Raw genomic sequence first — 22923 nt, 5'->3', positions numbered from 1 at the left:
GCCGCCGGGGGGACGGGGACGGAGCTCGGTGCCGCTCGACCCCGCGACGCGACCGGGCACAGCGCGGCCGAGAGCGGAGCCCCGAGCAGCAGCGCGCGGGCCCGCCCCGCCCCCGGCATATGACCCGCGAGAGCGGCGGGGGGGCGGCGTCACGTGGCCCGGGCGGCAGCCGCGGCCCCGCCCCCTCCGCCGCGGCCCCGCCCCGTGCCGGCGGCCGGGGGCGCCGTCGCGGCGGGGGCGGAGCGGGGCCGGTCCCTGCCAGCGCCCCGCCGCCCTGGGCAGCGGGGCGGGCACGGCGCTCTGCTGCGTTTCTCGCCGGCTGTAACACGCCGCGCTTTGCTACCCAATTCCCGACGTCAGTGAGCCGCCGCTGCCAAGCCGCCCCGTCAGTCCTTGCAGCGCTGAGGCGGGCCGGGGGGAGGAGGCTGCAGGGGCTGCGGGCGGCCCCGCCAGAGCCCGGGGGCAGCCGCTCCGCTGGCCGACCAAACCCTGCCGTCCGCTCGGGGGTTTGTGTTGTTTTACGGTGCCGTACAGCAGCGCAACTACGGCCTCGCGGTTGCGTCACTGAAGTTATGCCCTACGTTCCCTCACGCCTTCGTCTCGGCCTCCCTCCGAGGAGGCGCAGAGAACCAGCCCGCCGCTCGGTTCCCGGGAGCGGGACAGACAGCGGGACGGGGGTGACCCTCGGGGCAGCCGCACCGCGCCGGGGACCGGCCCCGGAGGCCACCGCGGCGAGGCGAGGGGCGAGGCGCGGCCGCCCTCCCCGCCCCCGGGCAGGTGTAGCGCCCCGCCGCCCGCCTCTACCGCGGGGCGCGGGGCGGGAGCCGAGGCGGGCGCGGGGGGCGCGCCCCGGCGGCCCGGGCTGTCCCGCCCCCTTCCCCTGCCCGCCCCCCCGCGCCTCGCTGTGGAACGGGCCGAGCCCGGAACTCGGCGCTGCCGGCGGCTGGGGCCGATGGAGGCGGGGGAGCCCGGCCCGGGCGGCAGGGCGGGCAGCAGCGCCGACAGCCTGGCCGAGGAAGAAGAGGAGGACGAGGAGGAGGAGGGTCCTGGCAGCGGCCGGTCCAGCCGCACCTCGTCGCTGGTGAGCGGGCTGCTCACCGAGCTGTACAGCGCCGCCGAGGCGGCCGCCCCCTCGGGCAGCGCCCGCTCCCGCGCCCTCCGGGAGCTGCAGCAGCGGCCGAGCCCGGTCAAGTACCTGCGGCTGAAAGGTACAGCCTGCCCCCGCCTGCCCCCGCCTGCCCCCGCCTGCCCTGCCCGCTGCCGCCGCCCCGCCGCGGCGGGGAGCTGCCCCTGCCGCCTGGCTTTCCTCCTCCGTGCCGTAAAAGCGGCGGTCCCCTCTCTCCCGCGGCCTTGCCTGCGGGCACCTGCCCGCACGCGTGTACGTGTGTGCGCACCCTCGCAGCCTTTAAGCGTGGCCGTCCTGCCCAGAAGCTTCCCGTGCGCAGTCAGCCGCTAAACCAAGGCCTCGTGTGCCCCCCTTCCTCCTTCCATTTAGGTGCAGCGGGAGCAAAGAGGGGGTCACCTGCTGCTAGGGTTTCTGCGACAGATTGCACAAGCCTTTGTGCTTCCCTAAGCTCACTGCTTTTCTTCGTTTACTGTCATGAATCAATGACCAGTTTTCTTTCCTTTTTTTTTTTTTTTTTAAGCTCCGTCCCTTCTTTCTTAAGCTAGAAGAGATGCTACACGTACTGTGTCATAAGAGGTAGTTGGGTTTTTTCAGGTCCTTTTAGTTCTAGCGGACTTTAAACTAAACCTGACAATTGTAAAGCTTGTTTGCAGTTAAGCATGTCTTCCAGGGGGAAAACAAAATAGATGTAATAAAAAAAAGGTAAATGCAATAATCAACTAACCAAAATCTGAAACTGTCAAAGAATTCTTACGAAAGCCAAGTAGCCATGACACTGCACGTTTGTGAAAGAATGAGACTCGCAACTCCAAGTTGACCCGATGAGGAGGGCTGTACAAAGGCCTCTTGTCTCCTGGTGTTAAATCATTGACAAGGATAAAAAGCAAGAGGTGCCTGTTTTTCAGACCTGTGCAAACAGCTTTCTGCTTCCGTGTTTGGCTTGTAAGTGAGGTGATATGCCATCTGATGTTACAGGATGTAGCTCAAGTTCTTCTGTGTGTCCTGTGGCAACCTGGGACTCAACAAGAAATTTGCTTCTTCAGGAATCAATTTTGTAGAATTTGAACTCATTAATTTTGCTGCAAAGTTAATTGTTTTTATAGGGACAGCTAACTGGCATGAGCAGGAAAGAATAAAATTCATCTCGCTACCTTTGTGGTGACTGTACAAGTCAGTAGGAATACAACTTAATTTTTTTGTTCTCAAAATCCGTAGATGTGGTTTTAAATCACCTTGCCTGGTACCAGTGATTGGGAGTGCCAGCTGAGCAGCAGGTGCTGAAACAGGGTAGAAACTACAAAATCCAGGACTGTTTTACCAGTGGCTCTCCTCCTTCACAATCATTCCTTGCTTTTTACTATCCCATGATTGACTGTCATTTCAGCCTAATTGGTCCGTTTCTTTAAGCTCTCCAGAATTATTGAAAAAGTTTTGCTGTATGAGCTGAGCTGTTTGCCATCCCACTAATAGTAGCTTTTCCTGGATGCATAAATATTTTTCTCATTGGATGAGGTTACCAAAGTATGGATTTTTTTGATTGATTTTTCTTCCAGCATCAGGGAGGCACGGTTGGATTGAAAGTGATAGGATTTGAAAACTTAGCCGCAGGGAACAGAAAGCAGTTTAGATGCTGGTGGCAAGCTGTACCAGGCTATTACAGGGAAGAGCTGAAGAGATCAGCGTCTAATAGGCAAGACCCAGGCTTTTGCTGGTGGGGTGTGCCTCCGACAGCAGAGCAGAGGACTCAAAAAAAAATTTAATGGGCTTAAGACATCTGCCCAACAACTCCCTTTTCTTTTGGACCTGGAGGACAACATGAAGAACAACAGGAATATTAGACATAAGCTGATACATTTTGGTGAGCTAAGGGGATCTGGTGGCACTGTGACTGACCAGTGGAAATAGCTGAGGCCGTGACTGAAGCCACCTTGTTTGCGTCTTAGTGGAAAGAGTTTCCCCTCTAGAGCTCATCCTGTAGTTGCATTCCTAGCCTTGCAGGCAGCTTCCTGAACATGTTCCTTTGTCTGTTACCATTTGCTTATTCCCCATGCACATTTTCCACAGGCAGCTTCTGGAAGGTACTGTATTTAAAATACATCCCCTGGTTGCACTACTATAGGTACATTCTGGCTACATCTGTCATGATGTTTCCAATTTATGATTATTATATATTTGCTATATATAATAATTATATACATTAATATATATTATTTAGTATAATTATTAAGATTCATACACTGCAATAAGTTGAAGTACTTTAGTTTAAAAGAAAATTAAAGACTTTGGCTCAGATCCTGAAAATGTTTATAATTGGGAATTGTCCCAGTCAATAGAACTTGTAATTTATAGGAAGTTTGTATACGTAAGTGTTCGTGGGGCGAGTCACTTTGCATGTCAACTACAGTAAGCTGTTTATGATTCTTTTGACCTGGACTGAAGTTATTTTTTCTGCTTATTGGCAGATGTCGCTGAATTAACAACTATAAAAGGAGAACTGAATTACAGAATTTCTGTTCAATCAGCGAAGTTGCTTCGTCTTCTGAAGCAGAAAGACAGGCTTGTGCATAAAGTCCAGAAGAACTGCGATATTGTCACAGCTTGTTTACAGGCGGTTTCCCAGAAACGACGTAAGTACTTTAAGCACTTTCCGCGTATGCGTGTACCAGTGCAAGTAGTTTATTTCATTGATGTGGGCAGTATTTCAATTAAGCCTTCGCGCTTGATTTAAAGTCAAGAGGCCAGGCTATGCTATTCCTTAGATATGACTGACTTCCAGTGATGCCAGTGGCACCTGGGAACAGGCAAAGTTCAACTAGCTCAATTAGGTGTGCCGCCGTAGCCTCAGCTGTGTGTATTGGTGCGGCACCCTTACCACAGATTGTCTGCCAGGCTTTTTCAGCTTTAATTCATAGAAAGTCCGAGTTGAATTTTTTTGGTGTGCATGCTGTGTTTAACTGTGTGCTTTCATATGGGAGATGCTAGAAGTGGAAATTCTCACTGGAAACTGTAGACAGCGTATGCAGCTGTCTTCCCAGAGCATTGTTAGTAGTGCATAACTCCTTTCTACTGAGCTGATTTAAGATGAGGAGCATTAGTAAAAACAAACCCACTTTCCTCAAGCCTCTATATCAACACCTGTGTTTTTGGGGTTTCAGAGGGAATGCTTGTGCTTTAATTGTTTAGCCTTTTCTTTCAGCACAGTGAAACCTTTTTATTTGACTTGGCAAAGTGTCATCTAAAGATAGGCTGAAGTGCTTTTGTTAGTTCTGGTAAAGTGAAACTGCACATAATGTCGTACGTAAAAATAAATAGAAATTATACCTTTAGAAAGGACATGTGAAAATAACCTAATGTTCCCTGTCTTATTTTTTCATTAACATGCAGCGTGACAGGTACAGAAATGTTCAGGTACAGTAAAAGAAAGCATGGTCTTTTCACAAAAATGCCTGTAGGAGCTTTGAGGTGCATGCGAAAATTTTATTAAAAGAATCTCACTGTAGTGGCATGTGCTAATGTAGTTTAGTTAAGGGTTTGTCTATTACTGTGAAACTTAAATTTTTAAGCATTTAAAAGTGTTCCTTTGTTTTACTTAAACCTAGCATGAAAGTTCTTGGCTGTCACGCACTGCATAGGCGTATTTCTTCTTCTCACCTACTCTTTTTCTTTCTCAACATCAGCTTGAATTGAGTCCTTGGTGCCGTTAACACTTAAGCATATACCGTAGTCTCCTTTTAAATGAGACTACTTGAATTTTGCATGTGTTTAAGTATTTAGAGGATTTGACTATAAATTCTGAAGGTCTGAGCATCCCGACCTCTTTTGTTAGGTAAAACCTATTGACTGAAAGGGATATGGGATTTCATCCTAAATATGAATGTGTTTGTACAAATTTCAGGTACCATTTTATACTTAAATTTATGAACTAAATTTAAAGTAATGCGTGAAGTAAAGTAATTTATGAAATTTTAAAGTAATGCGGTTTATTGCCTGATATCCATGCATGTGCATGCCGGTTTTTGAAGACTATGTGTAGGCTTGTATATTACATCTCTTTAAGTGAGATATTTTCCTTATTAATATAGCATATTTACCTAGTGTTAATTTTCAGCTTGTATCTCTGAAAATCCAGATGTATGTATTCCAGGGCACCTAAAACTTACTTGCTTTAAGATCTAATCCAAAACCACTGGGATTTGTTGAATGACTCCTGATAACTTCAGTTGCTTTGGAATAGATTGAGACTGTGGTTTTATTGCTCCATATAAATGTACTAGCACTATACAGAGAATGCGGGAATAAGCTTTTGCTGTAGGATGTACAGCTTTAAATTTCCTGGTAATCGTGCCTTTGAGGCAATATTTGATCAACAGCTGTCCAAAGGCAGGCAGAACTGGTCGTCTTCCTTCCAACCGTTTATTCTTGCCTTTGTGCTGTTTCCTGTGTAGTAGTAGTAGGAACTCCTGTGTGGGATATAATGAATGAAATTGGAGAGCTGATCCAGTAAGGTAATTCTTTTTTTCCCTGTTTCCAGTTTCTGCAGGGGGTGGTAGAAGCGGGTGCACAGGAGAAGGTGATTGCTTAGAGTAGCTTGAGGAGTGCAGCTGATGAGTTAAGTCCTAAAGTCTCAGCAGAACTATTATGCTAACAGTGGAAAGATCTATTTTCTCTTCTTTTAACTTTTAAAAAAGAACAGTTAATGTGATGGAACATTAACAAATGCACACCTCCCCCTCTGCCCCAAAATGTAGGAGAGTTTTTCTGCTCACTAAAGCCCTTGGAAACTAGATTTTCTGTAGACTACCCTCTCATTTTTAAATATTCCAAACATTATTATTAATTTGTAGAAGTTTTCATTGTTGCATGTTTTTCTGATGAAAGTATATACTTGCAATATAATGTTATGTGCCATAAAGCTTTATAACGTGCTTTCGTGTACAGCATTAACATTATGATATCCTATAGTACTACAATCTTTGTCAAGTAAGTATGGAGAAGTTGTTAAAAAATTTTTCCTTTTAAAGTATGTTTTTTTTAGTGGCAAATGAAAATTTCTTGGAGTTGTGTTATCATTAATTCTAACATCTCAAAATACAAGTAATTTTTTATACTGTTGTCACACTGGAAATTTTTTTCCTCCCATATATAGTGAAATCTCTATGTAGAGGTAGAACTCTAGTTTTAAATTAACCTTAAGTTCACATTCAGATGTTTGAATGCTACCTTTAAGCAATCTGTACAGACCAATTGCAAACAAATACTGTTTCGGGAAAAAATGGAAATTCTGTCTTGATGCTTAATTCTGGCTTTGTCAGACCCTTTTTGAATACTGGCTGACGAATTCACTCCTAGTGGTAACTTCAGTTAGTTAGGAAATTACAGGGCTGATAAATTTGATCCCTTATTTTCTGATGAAATGATTATCATGCTTTAGTCTGCTTCTACAGAGGAAAAACAGGCACTGTTTAAAAAACTGTATGCTTAAAACTGTGTATGTTGAGCATCTGCAAGTGTTGCAGACCACACAGGGAGCCATCCACGGGTCAGTTTTTGACCTGTGCTGGCTCTTGGTCTCTGCGCAATGCGCAGAAGAGGCACGGCTCTCTGGCAGCTTTGGAAGCCGGTGTCTGGCTTGCTTGTGCTTCAATACCCAGCACAGCGCCTGCAGCATTTGAATTGCTGAATGGAAAGAGTAAACGTGGAGGAACAGACACCAGGGACGACTTCATAACTTACCGTGTTTTTCATAATGCTATTGACCCTTATCCTTGGTAGGTGATGGTTGTTTTGCGTGCAAATAGGTATTACCATAGAAAACAAAATTCACTGCAGAGTGAAATGCATTTTGGTCAGAAGCATGAATGGCTGTGGCTGTGTTGAGGGAGGACACATTGTTCTGTTGGATACCTGCTAAAAGCAGTACAATGTGCTGTACTTGTCATTTGTAAGATATATGACTGACCAGTTTCATTTTAATAACACTTTTTAATCCAAATTTAAACACAGTACTTCAGTGAAGAAAAGCACTAAGAGAGTAATCACAGTGATGGCCTGATGGCAAACATGGCTTCTGGGAACACATTTCTCTTACTTTTGTGATTTTTTGACTTATTTGGAGTAACAAGATATAAGTTTGTTCTGTAGCATTGCGAACTATTTCAAATCCATCTTAGAAAGCAGAGTGCTTTATGCACTTAATTATATCATTTGAGAAAAGCAGAATTCAGTAAAAAATAAATCAAGGTGTTGCAGCTATCATCTAAAGAATATGCAAAAGACATCTCATTCTTTTCTCTCTTCCTGTATTTTACGTAGTGACAGCTTGCTTGTATTACTGAATGTATTTTGACTGATCAAATTGCAGACCAGAAGTTCCTTGAATCACAAATTTTGATTGCCTGTCATTTTAATTTAAAAAAAATGCATTTATTATCTATAAATTATTTATAAGTGAAATCATCCAGCTCAAGTGTAACTCAGTCTTGCTGGAAGCAAGCAGGAATGCTTAAATCTGATTCAATATAAAATAACCGAAATTATATTAACAGAAAGTTCATTAATAGTCTCTTGTATTTTTAATGGAGAAATAATTTTAGTAGAAAATTTCACAAAGAGACCATTAATTTGGTGCTACGTAGCTATGGTGCTATGTACCTATAATAACTTTAAATGGGTCTCATGCTGTGTTCAGGAAGACCCTTAGTATTCTCTGTTTTAATACTTGTTTAGAAACTAAGATTAATGGTAAGTATTATTCTTCTGCTATTTCAGCATTGGTTCCTGTGTAGAGTTCTCAAGGATGACGATAAACATTTCCTGTCCAGTTTTTCTCTTCCTCCTCCTGGTTTGATTTCATGCAGAGCCAGTAGAGGGAGACAGAATATTTTATTTCATGCAGAGATAGAGGTGTATCTCTGGTTTTCATAGGTTGGTGGCTGTCATATCCTTTCCTTAAACATGAAGGGAGGTACTTTACAAATGTGGTCAGGCAATAATTGGATTAAAAGTTTTAAAGTCAGGCACAGGTTGTCAAATAAACGTTGTTCACAAAGGAAGTATTAGGTTCCATATGTGAAGCAGTTGAAAAATGGTGACAAATGGCTTCTTAATTACAACTGAGATCATTAATTCCCACATGGCTGTGGAGGTTATTCAGAAGCTCCTGATTGAGTGAGCTGAATGTTTTGGAGTCTACGTACAGAAATTCAGAGGTTTATGTATGTACTTATTAGCAATACTTGTGGTTTCTTTGAGTGCATCTTAACTGGATAGAAAGCCAACAAAACCTGGCATCGTCTGGGCACAGAGAGGTACCCTGCCTGTTCCCAGGGGATGGACAGAGTTTCCTGGTAGAAGAATGGGCTATGAAGTCTCCTCAACTTCTGAGAAGGTGTTACTGTCTCTGTAGCATCAACTCTCCTCACAGGGTATGGAACTCAGAGGAAACTGAGAAAGCCCTGCCTGATACTGTAGTTGTATGAGTTGGTTAGGAGAGGACTGGGCAAGGTCACCATCATCGGGTGTCTGTGGGTAAGTGCAACTTAGATATGCAAAAGTGCTCATACATCTAGATTAAACTTCTGTTTTCTCTCTCCTCGCTCCATCCCTCCAAAGTTTCTCTTTAGCCTCAGTCCTGCTGTATCTGTGTGTCCTGTCCCATCTTCCACTTTTTTTTCCCCTTCCTAACTCGTTATTAGCTTTTCTCACTCAGTCCCAGTCTTTAAATATTGGACTTCTCAGCATTGTTCCATTTTTCCCCTCCCTACGTCTTGTCTACCCTGCAGTGTCTACCACTGGCTCTCAGTCAGACTACTCCCCGTCTTTAAGTTTTCCTCACATTGTTCCTTGGTCTCTTTCATACATTCTTCCTTGTCTTTTTCCAGCATTATCTGCTCACTTGCTTCCTCCATCCCTCCTCTTCCCTCAACATTTGTTATACAACGAAGGCAGACATTCACAAATTTTTGTTCATAGGATGAAAGTTTGATTAAAGGTGTAAGAACAGCTTTAATACAATATACTGTGGACTGTTAACACAGCTAATATTGATCTGATTGTCACCCTGGATCAGATGTCTCATAACATGGGGCAAGCACTTGTGTACATGCAGAATAATTCATGCAGGTCAAATTATGCGTGTGGCTTATCTGTCTTTTCCCACTCGCTTCCCAGTAGTTTGATGTACTCTTGCAGTTGTATGAATATGCTTTAGCCTGGAACACCTCAATTGCTGTGGTTTATTTTTTTTTCTTTCTCCATGAAGAATTCAGTTACTCAGTGAATGCTACTACTGTGGCAATTTTGCCCTACCCGCCCCCCCACCCCCACGCCAGATCTCCACTGTTATAAATTAGGGGCCAAATTTTAAGCTTGTATTTGCTTTTCATGTTCCTCACTTTAACATCTGAAATATGTATTAGAGGAGGATGTTCTGTATTAAAAATATTAATGTCTCTGCAATTTCCAGTGCTGCATTTGCAATTAAAAGAGAGACTACCATGTAGTTGCTGTGTTCATCTCCAACTCTAATTTAGATTTTCAAGTGGATGTGAAACAGGTCATTCATTTAGAAAACCGTGTCTCACTTTCAAGGTGTTGGTCTAATACATTTTAAATTTAACTCAGTAGCTCTGAGGTTTGAAGCCAGATGAATCTGCTTCAGTAACTTTTTATAGCAATAACTATTTAATTGATCTATCAAAAGTACATTCCTCCTTTGATGCAGTTAAAATAGGAGGTTCACTTCTTATGGAGTCTGATTTCATGTGAGTCATCCTCAAATGACTCAATTGGCTGCGTGTTTCAGTTCAGTAGCTTTCCTATTACCTCATCGGTATTTGTGTGCTTGGCTACATTACTAGTCTCTACCCTTCGTGGGTGCTAATGAATTTGATCCTTTAAATTGATGCTGTGGCTTTTTGAAGTGCATACCTAAGAAATGTTGCTTGTGGCTACTTCTTTTTTTTCTTAATGAATTGCCCTTAATTTAGTGCTACCTGATCTTTTGTCCTTTGAAGCCTTTTGGTGGAGAAAGGGAAATGGAATGAAACAGAATCATGAGCTTGAAAAATGTGATAGTCATCTTAAGCTGTTTGTTTAAACTGTTGCCAAAGGTAGGCTGAATTTGCTTTGCAGTCAGTTGCCTACTTGTAGCAATACATGTGTAAAGAAATAGAATATTGCTATTGATTTTTAATTATTGCTATTTTCATCAAACTGTTAGTTACGCTGCATGGAGTGAAGGCTTTCTCTGTTACTTATGACTCAAGATGTGGAGGTGGGCTGAGGATTGGTTAGCAAGGATTTTGTAATCCGTTCTATGTTCTGTCCTGGTTTGCAAGGAGTGAAGTAATGGGACAGTTAGGAAAGGAGAGAACCTGTATTTAGGGATGCCAGAGCTTGGCTCAGTGGGGGTGGTAGCAGAGCGCTTGGTCCGTAAGCTGCATTTGGCCACTGGCAGCAGTTCTTTTGATCTGGATGGTGAAGTTCGCCTGCCAGTCCCTCGGGTGTGGGTTGTGCACGAGGGAAAATGACTGTAGATGTAAGCGTATTCTTAACTGACTTGTTCACTGTTATCCAGCATTATTAATAAATTGTGTGATGCTTAAAAATATTACTGGAGAACCCTTTGAAAGAGTCACCTGTAGTGGTGAATAAAAAATTAAATGCCGTTTGATTATCGTATTTCATTCAGCTTCAGCCAGCCAAGATTCTGGGAAATCTGAAAGCTTATTCCATTGCAATGGAAGCCAGGACTGAGAAGGATTACTTGCCTTTTAACACGAGGCTTGGAGGAGAAGGACTGCAAACAGCATCATTCATTGCGGTGCACCAGGTCATGGAGAAATGTTTCAATGAGTGGGTGTGTGTCATGTTTAGTATTTGCTAATGTAAATTAGATTGTGTATTCTGGATATCTGTTAGTGAGTCTGGGAGAAAGAAGAGAAAAGTGAGTGTTATCGGGCATAATACTAGGAGTGTGGAACACTGATCAAGATGATGATGCTTTGCAAGGGCAACGATTTTTGTTTTTAAATGCCATTGGGAGTTTGCTATCACAGTATTTTATGCAGTTTTGGAAGTTACCCACATGAAGAGTGTCCTCTCTGTGTTAAAGGCTGACAACTAGTCACTAACTGAATAATCCTGGGGAGTTTTCAGGCAGTGAATTCCATGGTTACTTTCTTTTGATGAGAATATGATCTTGGAACTGGTCTTTGAGCAGCGCAGCCAGGGTGCTGAGACTCAGGGAAGCCGTGTGAGGGGAAGCAGTTTAACAGATCAGCAAGACAGTAAAATTTTGGTACAGCACTGTGCTGCTCCGGTGTCTCTTATGGGATTTTCTTCTAGAGAACTATCAACTAAGGTCCCAGACTTAAAGTGTAATTGTGCTGCTGATGGGAGGTGCACACAGAGAACGGATCTTGTAGGTAATGACTTTTGACATCTTTGATGAGCAGTAGCATTGGTAAGCCCTACAGGGAGATATCACCCCACTTCATTGTCTCCAGCCAGCTCTTCAGGATGATCTGTGCTAGCCCCAGAAAGCTGACTGGTGTGTGAGTCCATAGAAGACATTGGCTGGCTAATTCCAAATACTTCAGCTGACTGCCATCTTCTCTTACTGCTGTTCTCTTGTGGTCTGTGCCGTTGCAGAATATCAAATTCAAAAGATGGCAAGAACTAGTGCTTAGAGCAGTCCAGAACCTGGAATCCTCACTCTGAGGGGAATTCTGCTTTAAGAATACAGCAACAAAAATATCTTGTTCCAGTGTGAAGTAAAACACCCACTCACAAAAGTCAATTGCTTATGAAGCGAAATTCTGAAAGCTTACATTTTGAACTAAAATGCTTTGTTCAGATTTTGACACCTCATCCTTTTTCATTTCATGTTATGTAACGAGCCATTTTCAAGTAAGATGTTAAAATGTTTAGTCTTAAAAAGAGTCAAAATTGTGCTTTTAGCATTTGGAAATATGTTTTCATCAAAGATGACATTCTGCTGTGAAGGACTTTGCTCTCCACAAGCTGGTGTTTTACAACAGAGCTTGCCATTAAAGTGGTTCCAGCTAACTTTGTTACTGGAGATCTTGCTGGGAACATGCAGCCAGCCATCTCTGCAGCTCACTCCCTGGCTGCTGAGTGCTGGGATTGCCAGGCTGGTTTAGGGAGCTGAGGAGCCGGCCTGTGTTCCTGAGCCATATGTTTTCTTTCTGCCTCTTTAGGGACTATATGAATCCTTAATTTTGTGTGTCACATACTTCATACTAAGCTTCTTTGTCCCCAGCTCTCACCACTGAAGTGTCTTGCATCCATTGAAAATGACCTCCCTGCCCCATCCCAACAAATGCCATCTCATGTTCAGCATTGGCTAAAACTTGCACAGTTCTTGAAAATGGCTTTTATCATGGACTCCTTCAGCTACATTCTTCAGGATTTACCTAAGCAAACTGACTTGGCGGCTGCTTTGACTGGTGGCAGGATCCAGGGGTAGGATTGCTTTTGTTACAAACATGGGAGTCTAACAACTAATTTAGTCCCCTTCACCGCCTCCAAATAGTTCTACAATATTTTTTATGTTATGTAGAAACTTGATGGGATAGTAACAGCTGAATGTGGTTACAATATAAAAAACCGCTCTTGCAGAATAAATACTTCATTGCTTATCATGGATCTGAACAGTAAATTCAGTGAATCCTTCTGTAAGCGGTAATCTGGCTGCTGATTCTAGACCCAGTTTGCAACAAAAAAATGCAGTTTGTTCTGGTATATGAATGTATAGATTGCAGAATCACTGCCAGATTCTTGTCCTGCAACATTTGGTATAGGATGTTGTAAATATTGTTTGTCAGTGCGCGAGCAGCTGTGACAACAGGGAAATGGTTTGAGTTAGTGCTACACCTGAGATTGTGTTTGTTTTGGGTATGCATACAACTCAGAGGTTGAGTGCTTGCCGCCTTTTCCATATTCTTCCATATAACTGTGATCCTGTTGCTGTTGGAAAGTGGTAGCTGAGCTCGCAGGATTAGTTTCGTGATGTATGTAGAGTTTTGAGTACACTGAATTACACTTTTCACAAGAGCTGTGCCATGAAAAGTTGATGTATTGGATAGTGCTTGTTACCTAAAATACTTCCTGAGTATTAGAAATAGGGATTAATGTGATAGATTATTGTGTGGGGGGTTTTTTGGGTTACTTATCAAGTAATACTTGTAGTTACTTATATACTAATGTGCCTGAGTGAAGTGGTTCTCAAACCAGTGATATCTTATTTCTCTAGTACTGCAGTAACTTTGGAAGGTGGGATTTGATCAGCTCAAACTGAGGAGGCATGCAGTCACCCGAAGGAAGGATGCTGCTGTTTGCTGACAATAGCAGCAGTCAGAAGAGCCTGTTCTCCATCTACAGTCCCCGTCAGTCAGTCATGACATCAGAAATAACTGTCAGACACCACTCTTCCCTCTGCTCATTTGCAGCTATTCAGATGGATACCTGTTCAGCGGTAAAGTGATTAGTCTAATAGTTCCCTGAAAAACTGGAAAAGCGAGGCTTTTATTTAGTCGCCCTGGGATTATTGTGTTGAAATGAGGCGAGGTGCTGATTTCCACATAGGTTGAGGAAGAGTGTGAAACTGAGCTCATCCCGCTCCAGCCCCGTGTGTCTGCCTGGGGCAGGGCGAGCGTCAGTCGGGAAGGGAGGAGCGGGGTGGACAGCCCAGCAGAGCAAAGGGTTCAGCCCGCAGGTCTGTGTGCGAAAGTAGTCATGCGCTTTGCTGCGAGGCACTGTCAGCATCCAGGCTATAACCTAGAAATTCATTGCGTTAAGTGGGAATTTGCGAGGAAGCTGGCTGTACAGCTGGTGCTGCCAAAGGCCATGTGCGAAGGAGTGATGTGCGCGGAGTGCACGAGAGAGCATTCGCATTTCACAATTCCTTTAGACACTTCTGAACCGATGACAGATCCTGCTCTGATTCCTGCAGGTAGTGAAAAGCCATGGAAAAGCCATGGCATCTATGGAAAATGTTGGACAATCAAGATGTAAGGGTTTATTTGTGTGTGTAAGCTCACAGCAGGGGTGGCTGTGCGAGCTGCATAACTGTAATACCATGTCATTGCAATCTTTAATCTTTCTCTGACAAGCTTTTGGATGTGGAAACAGCCTGAGAGGAAGAAGTTGTGTAATTAGATTGTATGCATAGTCTTTCACACTTGTCTAGCTTAGCACTACCTCCTCCTCTTTTATTCTTCTGGAGATTACACTTCAGCACAAGTAACTGTGGTGTTATTTTTCCTAATGAAATGCCTTTTTTTTTTTTTTTTTTAAATTTTCTTCCCCACACCATTGTGAACTTGTAGGAGGGTTAATGGGGCTTCACTGAAAATGCCCAACAGGGTACATGGCCTTGGAGTAACACAGATGCATTTTTATCTCCGAATATGGCACACACTAAACAATCTTTGGCTGAGTTAGTCTTTGAAGAAGAGATTTCCTGGATACTGAAGATCAAATGGAAGATAACAGCTGCTTGGGATAATTAGTGCTAGGAATAGACTGATTTATGGAGCATCAGGCAGCGCTAGCAGCTATGTTTCTGCAGCTTTGTGAGATAAGCTTGACATTTAAAAACAAGATGCTAGAAAAGCAGGCTGTGAACTTAGTCTGTTTGGATCAATAGTCCTGCTTATAATTCTGTGCTGGAGCAGCTCTGGAGGAAGAGTTGAACGAGAACCTCAGTTTTTAAAATGCTTTTCTCCTTGAAGCTGTTAATAACCTGAGTTTGACTTACTGAGCAGTAAGTGAGTGCTCTTCACATACCCTTGAATTTTGCCAAGGAAGTCAAGTCCACGTTCCATCTCCACGTTACAGCATCTTACTAGAACACTTTCTAAAAAGAAAGTGACACAAACCTGTCACTTATATCTCTTTCTTAGTAAAAATTGGAAACCTCTTGCTATGTTTTGCCAGCAGTGAAACAGCTTCTAAATTTAGTTCCCTATAATTATGGTTACCTCCCTAAAATCACAGCAACCTAGTACTAATCAATATGTTTTCCCTACCATCCATACAATACATATGGCCAAAATACAGAGCATGAACAGTTTTTCGTTCTTGGGTTGGATTAACATCATTGATAGCTAACAGTTTAACGTGGGGGTTTGTTTTATCTTTTTTTTCCAGTATGTTACTGCTAATTTCTTATCTCATCCAGTGATCATTAGCAGCAATAGCTATTGGGCCTTAGATCCTGAAGGAAAAATAATTATCCACTGAGACTAAAGGAAGTCAGAATGGGGAGGTAATCAATGTACATAGCTGATCTTTTTTAAAAAAGAATACTAATCTGAGGAATTAAGTATTACTAATATTTATAGTAATGCCTAGAGAGGCCCAGTGAAGTCAGGAATCTAATGAGCTGGTCACTGGACAAACACATGGTACAAGGCTCTCTGAAAAAAAAAAAAACTTTTAATGAGACAAGACCACTTGAAGGCCGATAGAAGAAGCACGTGTTCAGAGGAGCGAAGTGAGTTGTCCCAGGCTACACAGTAGTAAATAATCAGAGCTTTGCTGTTACCAAAACTCATGCTTGTGTGGTGTTGTACATGTTCAAAATTAGTTTTAATGGTTCAAGGCTTCAATATTAAATGAGCCTTTGATTAGTCCTAAACATATTCAGTTCAATAAACTTGTCCTGTGAGAGTGGGTTATAAACTGAAATTTTGTCATTTAACTGTTGAGTAAAAAAGCTTGGAATAATAATGTTGTCGTGACTGATAACTATTTTCTCCTCTTCATCTTACTCATGAACTTCAGCAAAAGAACTGTCTGTGTGTTAAACTTCCTTAAGTGACTAACGTACGCACTTTTTTTCAGGAAGGGGAGGTGGTAGTTTGCTTTGTGAGCTGCTTCCTTTTACAAGAGTTGCAGAACGTGCTCCGTGAAGCTATGGCCCACACGGGAGATGAAGGGAATTGTGTGATCTGGGACTTGGGGTTGCAATAGCTTCACGTACCTGCAAAACTTCATGGGAAAGTTTCCATTTCTTTACAGAAGTAGTGGCATCTGCAAATGGGAACCAATGTATACCTGATCTAAGAACTTGAGTGGTGGTGGAGGACTTCTGTATTGACTGATGAAGATTGTGGTTCCAAGAGCTCTGCAGGGCTTATATTAACTTCTCTTGGAGCGAACCCCATTCCCCTCCCCAACCCCTGAAAGGGTTTTGTTTCCATTCCTGCGTAACAGAGCTCTGTCCGCAGAGGCCGTGTGTGCTGGAAGAGGGAAGATCTGTGCTGGAAGCAGGACTCTCTTATCCTTGGGCAGTGCAGGAACAACCTGCTACGTCTCTAATGAAAGCCTTGCACAGCCTGAGCCTAGTCTTTGATCGATGTCCTTAGCATTACTGCAAATAAGTACTAAACAACATATAAAAACTTTTATGTATAAACATGGTCCCATTCCCATAGTGCTTCCTGGCCCAAAGCAAAGATGTTTTGTGGCTAGTCATTTTTCTAACTTTGGCAATTACTTTTTAATCTAAGATCTTTGAAAGTGTTCTGTGGATAAATCTTGTCTTGGGGACATAGGGTAGTTTTTCTTTTGTTAATTATGTTGGAGGGATTAAAATCTTGCTGTTTCTGAAACAGCAGTTCAGACCAATGAAGCTGGTGATCCATGCTGTAAAATTCAATTTCTATGCTAGGTGCTAAGCAAATAATCAGATTCTAATAAAGGTAGAGCAGCTCAGCTGTAGAGCTGGGAGCCTGCAATCCGCTATGACCTCCATTCTTCTGCAAATATTATCTTAAGCATGCCTATAAATCATACCTGTCAGAATTCTTTTTTTTCATATATTGCATTAGTTTTTCTGCTGACTTGGTATTTTGTTTTTTAAAATGACCGTGTAGCATTTAAGCAGGATTCTGGGGTGTGAATACTGGCCAAGATATGCATTTACTTCATATCGTTTAGCAAGGTTAGGGAAAATTCCTTAGTTTTTATAATCATGCTTTTCAGCAATATTTTTATGTAGGCCTCTTCAATGGTTTTTCTTCTTAATAAGTTCCTGACCAAAATAATATTTTTAATTCTATGCTTCAGTAGAGACAGTTAATTTCTCTGACCAAAAAAAAAGGGTATTTGCTCTCTGAGACCTAACTTCAACTCATTACTTTGTATTTAATTTAAAAGCTCCAATCTATATATTTTATCAAGCATGTAAGCGTTGCTATGAATTTTATTCCAGTTGTTAACTCTAGACTTTATGCTACTCGTTACTACAGCAGTTAAAATATATTGTTACTTTAGCAGTCCTTGCATGACATGTCTTACCTTGCTCATGAGATACAACTATCTGCTTAACGTAACTGCATATGATCTTTATTGTTATAGTTGGCACATGAAGGCAATAAGTAAAATAAATTGACTCCCTGCCCTCCCTGCCCCCCCCCCCCCCCCCCCCCATTTATTTTATTTTCTTCATCAGGACAATACAGATCACTGTGCTCCTCAAACGGCGATTATAACTTCAGAGTTTATTTATAAACTTGAACCAAATGAGAAAAAAATAATAAGAAACCTGGATGCTGTTGTTGAATTCTGCCCCTTCCCAATTTCACAACGTGAGAAGATCCATTCACTTATCCTTCATTTTTCTTTAAGAGTTTGTTGGAAGCATTTGGGACATAGAAAGCTTCTGCAAACTCTTTTTTTGCTGGGTATACTTTTGTCCTTTTGGAAGACAACATATATATGTACAAAGAATTAAATGTAGCAGTGGACTTCAGCTTGCGACACTATGTTTTAGTGTTTGTATGTAGGTGTTCACATGAGTGGTACGTGCTTATGCTTCCCTTGTGGTCATTGTAGATCTAGTCAATGTCTTGCTCTCACTGCTTTAATATCCAAAGCTCTTCACAACCTACTCTTCTCTGTTGTCACATTCTTGTCATTTCTTACTCAGTATTCAAGGTTAGCTCATGCCTCCTACCTCCATCCCACACTTATTTTAAAACAAGCACCTTTTCAATTTTCCCCCATGTTGCTGTTTCCTTGTAGATGTTTAGCCACGTTGAACTTGAGTTGATGATTAAAACCTAATCCCCCAGCCCTCTTATTGTCCTTATGCCTTCCTGTGTGTCCCTTGGTACTCATCTTGAAGCCTACAGAAACACAATAGCAGCTCTTATATTGACTGCTGTCCACCATGCTTTCCAATATCATCTCCCTGTCTCCCTGTGCTCCTCCATATGCTAATGTGTTTTCTTTTCTCTTATTTCTTTCTTTTAAAGCAGGCAGTCTGTTTTTTCCTGTGCTTGTACAGCACCTACTGCAATAATGCTGCAGCCCAGAATTAGGATTTATGGGCACTGCAGTGAATACAAATAGCTTTAATGGAATATCAGGCATACTCAGTTGTGCCAGTTTGTTGTCCTCTATTAGTGGCATAATAAGGGGAACTAACTTACTTCTGTCTTGTGATCAAACAAAATTATATTTAAGCCCCTTTTTGTTTCCCGCATGGATAGTTCCGAGTTAAATCTCTGCCTTCTCCTTTCAGTGCAGCCATCAAACCCTATGAGACAGAGGTTTCCACATCACATCTATTTTGTAATGTCAGAGTAGATTTTTTTTTTTCTTCTGAAATATTTGCAGCGCCTCTGATCTGTGGTGCATGATGTTTAAAAAACATGAGTCAGTTTCTGCTTTTCAGGAATTCTTTCAGTTCTCTCCTGTTAAGCTCTGGGAACAGTCAATTCCCAGCGATGGGCCTGGAGTGAAATAGGCCAGCCTTTGTACCCAGCCCATCGGCACTGGTTGCTGTCACTTGTGTGCTCAGGGTTGCTGAATTATCGGCAAATTTAATTCTTCTATCCTCAAAACCAGTTTGACCTAGGAACTCCAGGTGCTGCGTAATACTAGCTTTTTAATGGTCTCATGATGAGAGTTCGTGACGTAGGGGAGTTAATAATTTGTAATGTAAAGCATTTGAATATTATCATATTCCTAGCTTTCGGTGTGATTGTGTTGTAGAGACAGGTTTAAGAAAAGCTTGTAGCTTACTGCTGAGTGGTTTCCTAAAGAACGCAGAAAAGAGGGGCTTCATGCTCTACTGGATTGAGCGTAGGTCTGGGAGACAGGTACGTGCAGTTCTGCTGTTGCTGGCCTTAGCCCTGGTACTGTACAGATGTCAAGTCTTTCTGCGCCTCCCTCATTCATGGAAATAGCTATGTATTTACAAATGGAGAGAGGTTATAGGCAGGTTCAAGGGGGTTACAGGCATGTCTGTACTTCTGTTTTGGCAACCTGTGGTGCTTTAGAGTGCTGTCATATTCTCACCCAATTGCATAAGCATCTTTTGCCACGCTGAGAACAACCTACAAATTGAGGGACTGCAGTCAGCCTTACTTGCACTGATTCACTGCCGACAAATGTGGTGCCTCCCTAAATGGGAAACCGGTCATCACAGCTCCACCCCATTGTGCTGTAAACTGCTAGAAACTGCTTTCACAACTGATTTACAGATGCCTTCGTTACAGATGTATGATATTTCAAGTGTTTTCATTGATGCTGGAAAAATTTGGCATACTTCTCGGGGTGTATCGTATCTGCCAAAAATTTCAAGAAGCAATGTGATTATTATTCAACTTGTAAATACACTTACTAGGTGTAACTGTCTATCACTCCCGAAAGATAAATTACAACACACGCTTGTTGGCAAGTGATGTTGGGGTCAAGGACACCTGGCTCTACTGAAGGCTCCACTCTTTTCTCTTTTCTCATCAATCCTGTCCTAGTGTATGCACATGCGTAGTACAGAAGGCAGGAGCAGATAGTGTGCATGGGAGGGAAGGGGGAGAATGACAAAAAAAACCCCTAAAGATCATAACGAAAAATCTTGTGTCTGAAGTTCTCTCTTGGCTGAATCCTTGTGACTGTGATGAGCTGAAGGATCATGTAGTGTATATACAGTTGTGAGCTTCTTACAGGAGCAGTCGTAGATTAATTTCCTGTTGAAAGATATGCACTGCACTAAGCAGTGCTATTTTAATGATGTTCTCTCGATCAGTCCTCAATAGATATGGCTAAACAATGTGCAGGCAATATTCTCTTTCAGACATCTTAACTATAAACAAAGCCTCATGGCCAGAGAGCACTCCCTACTAAGAGAATTCCCCAGATCCTCTGTTTGTCTTAAACCCTCCAAGAACAACTGAGCTCTCTCAGGGCTTCCTTCAAGAGAAGGCTTAAGAAGGCTTCCTTCAAGAGTACTTACTGTGTTGTCAGTTTTTGAAGGGGGAAATAAATAAGGCGGCTATGTGCCTGAAGTCTAAAGGAAGAGGAAGCATTGGACTAGAATTGAGCTTGTTTGGATTTGTTTCTCAGCTCTGCTGCACGCTTCCTGAGACTAATCATTTAAATCTTGGTTCTCTGTTTCTGAAAATCATAGATGTTATTTCCTGCCCATTGTGTAGTTTATATTTGCGCTGAATACCTTTGTAGGCAAGGATTGGCTCTGCTCTTTTTGTCTGTGATATCTAATGTAGCACACAGTGAGGTCCTGACCTCTTTTGTGACGTTTATGTGCAAAGTGATACAAATGATGACTAATGCAATGGAAAAGTTTAAAATATTCATGCTGTGTTGATGAGACTGTAGTGTGTCAACACACTGCACCATTTTCCTGAGCCCTACTTGTTGGAAGTGCATAAAATGAAGCTTCTCTAGGCACGAATACAGTAGCAAAGCTTCATTTTTGTATTGGGTCCGGAACCATCCCTTGTCCAATAAAGACAACCCTGGATTACTTGTCTGAGAGCAGAGACCGGCTTGGTGGCAGAACTGAATCTGTTAGTCCAAAGTAAGGTTTCTCCTTCTGTATAACACAGATCTGTCCACTCTTACCCATAGTCTCCTTCTTCGTGTGCTCATGCAACTGCAACTGCTCATGCAGCCTAGCCGGTAGGTCAGAGCGTCTGCTCGCCTGCGGCGTCTGAGGCAGCACGTCAGTAAGAGAGCCTGGAGAGCAGTACTGGCAATGCAGGAGGTGATGCTCTACCTGCAGGCTGAGGTGGGAGGAGTGCTGGGCTGTGCCACCTTGCGGGCTTTCATGTTCAAGGGCACGCACTGTAGCATCGCTGTAGCACCTGTGCCCCCTCAGTGTCAAAGACCCAGCAGGCCAGAGGCCTCTTTTCAAGCTGTCAGAGGTGGCTCCGTCTTGTGCGGTGGAGGAGTGTGAAACTCCAGGTGGGTCATGCTTGTTTTTAGGCTTTTAGGATCAAGCAGAAGGAATTGGGGCTGTTTTTGGCAGAGGGGATGTTTAATAATAGAACACATACAGAACTGGGTAGGATAGGAATTTTGTGCTCCAGTGGTAAAGATGGTTTAATGGGCTAAATGTATTTAAAATAGTTTTGCCTCCTGGGAGAATCTCAAACTACCTTATCCTTTCTTCCTTCAAAAGTGAACATATTTCATTCCACATGTTTTCTCTCATACACTACAATTTGAAAGTGAAATCTTTTCTCTTTTGAAGCTCACGATGAACTAGAATGCGTATCAAAACATGTGTTGGTACATATATAAAATTTCTTGACTTGCTAACTTCTGTAGAGCTATTTGAAGCCAAGTGGTAATGGGGTTACATTTTCTGGTTACATTTTGTGGGCTCTTAAAGGTAGTATATGGAACTCTGGGGCTTAGTAGACAGTGGCCCTACAATACGGTCAATACAATAGGTTTTGCCTTGTGGTTGCAATACGTGCTATTGATCTATATTTCTTTCTGATATTTGCTGTATCAGCAGCTGGTGTAGTGATGCTGCCTAAACCTAATTTCTAAAATGCTTTGGGATGAAACATATTACAATATTATCATACAAGATATTTATTACAATATATTTTTCTCGTGGGTACGTGTTGCTCTAAGTATTTTGGCTAACACAGGTGTCCAGAAGTGTGGCAAACAAGCTTTCTCCCCAAACTTTCACTGTTTTACTGGGATGTTGTGATGCAAATCAGAATTACAGGAGGTCTGTACACTTTTCTGTGAAATAAAGGGGAGGATGTGGAGTTCATGAAATACAGTGACCCAGCTGAAGATGTCTTACCATTTTTAGTCTTTTGATTACATTCAGTCTTCTTTGCACACATCGGAAGAGAACCAGTGAACTGTGCCTTCCCGTAATCCTGGGTTTGGGTAGTTAAAGCTTAATGCAAACAAAGATGTCCTTTTCTTTAAAAGTGAAATCGGTCTGTGGCCCCATTTCTGCTGCTGTTCCTGTCGCTGCCCCATCTGCTCGTGCTCCTTCTCCCTTTCTAGGTGCCTGTCTTTTACCTCATTGTCCCAGTGCAGACGGAAGAGAAGTGGGCTGATGAATGGGGGGAGGTTTAGGGTAAATGGAGTTTGTTTCTCTGTGTCAAAACCTGGCAGTGATCATAGGACTGATCACCATACGGCCGATTGTAACAATTGAGCAAGTTACATGTGTGAACTAGTATTTCTTACAAAGTATGCTCTGGCCTTGAAAAGACATGGTTAGCAGGTGGTGGTAAAACTGCAAAGAGACCTCAAATGAGGAGGTAAGGTTTTTCAGAAAGTGACTGTTGTGTGGGAGGGAATAAATGAACTACAGGGGCAGGGAAAAGCAAAATCGCAGGTTGATTATTACAAAATATCTGGAGCTGAAATATCTGGGCTAGCCAAAATGCTTTGACACCCCCCCCCCCCCCCCCTTTGTTGAGCATCATCTGTCTTGTCAGTAATTGCAGGTGAGGACTTGTGGACATGGCCAGACCTCT

At 42.8% G+C, this 22923-nt stretch overlaps 1 protein-coding gene across 3 annotated transcripts in view; it reads left to right on the top strand.

Annotated features, from left to right (window-relative positions):
• The first annotated feature begins 889 nt into the window (after positions 1-889).
• Positions 890-22923, top strand: part of TBC1D30 (TBC1 domain family member 30) — a 56235-nt gene continuing 34201 nt past the window's right edge. For all 3 annotated transcript variants that reach the window (XM_082310867.1, XM_082310868.1, XM_082310866.1), the window contains exons 1-2: positions 890-1208; positions 3589-3753. In XM_082310867.1, the coding sequence (XP_082166993.1) occupies positions 953-1208; positions 3589-3753 (421 nt within the window). In that variant the 5' untranslated portion in view covers positions 890-952. The remainder of the gene's footprint in view (positions 1209-3588; positions 3754-22923) is intronic.

The sequence above is a fragment of the Platalea leucorodia genome (assembly GCF_965183815.1).
Source record: "Platalea leucorodia genome assembly, chromosome: 4".
Classification (NCBI taxonomy): domain Eukaryota; kingdom Metazoa; phylum Chordata; class Aves; order Pelecaniformes; family Threskiornithidae; genus Platalea; species Platalea leucorodia.
The sequence above is the reverse complement of the archived record's forward strand: the minus strand, read 5'-3'. Positions and strand labels throughout refer to the sequence as shown.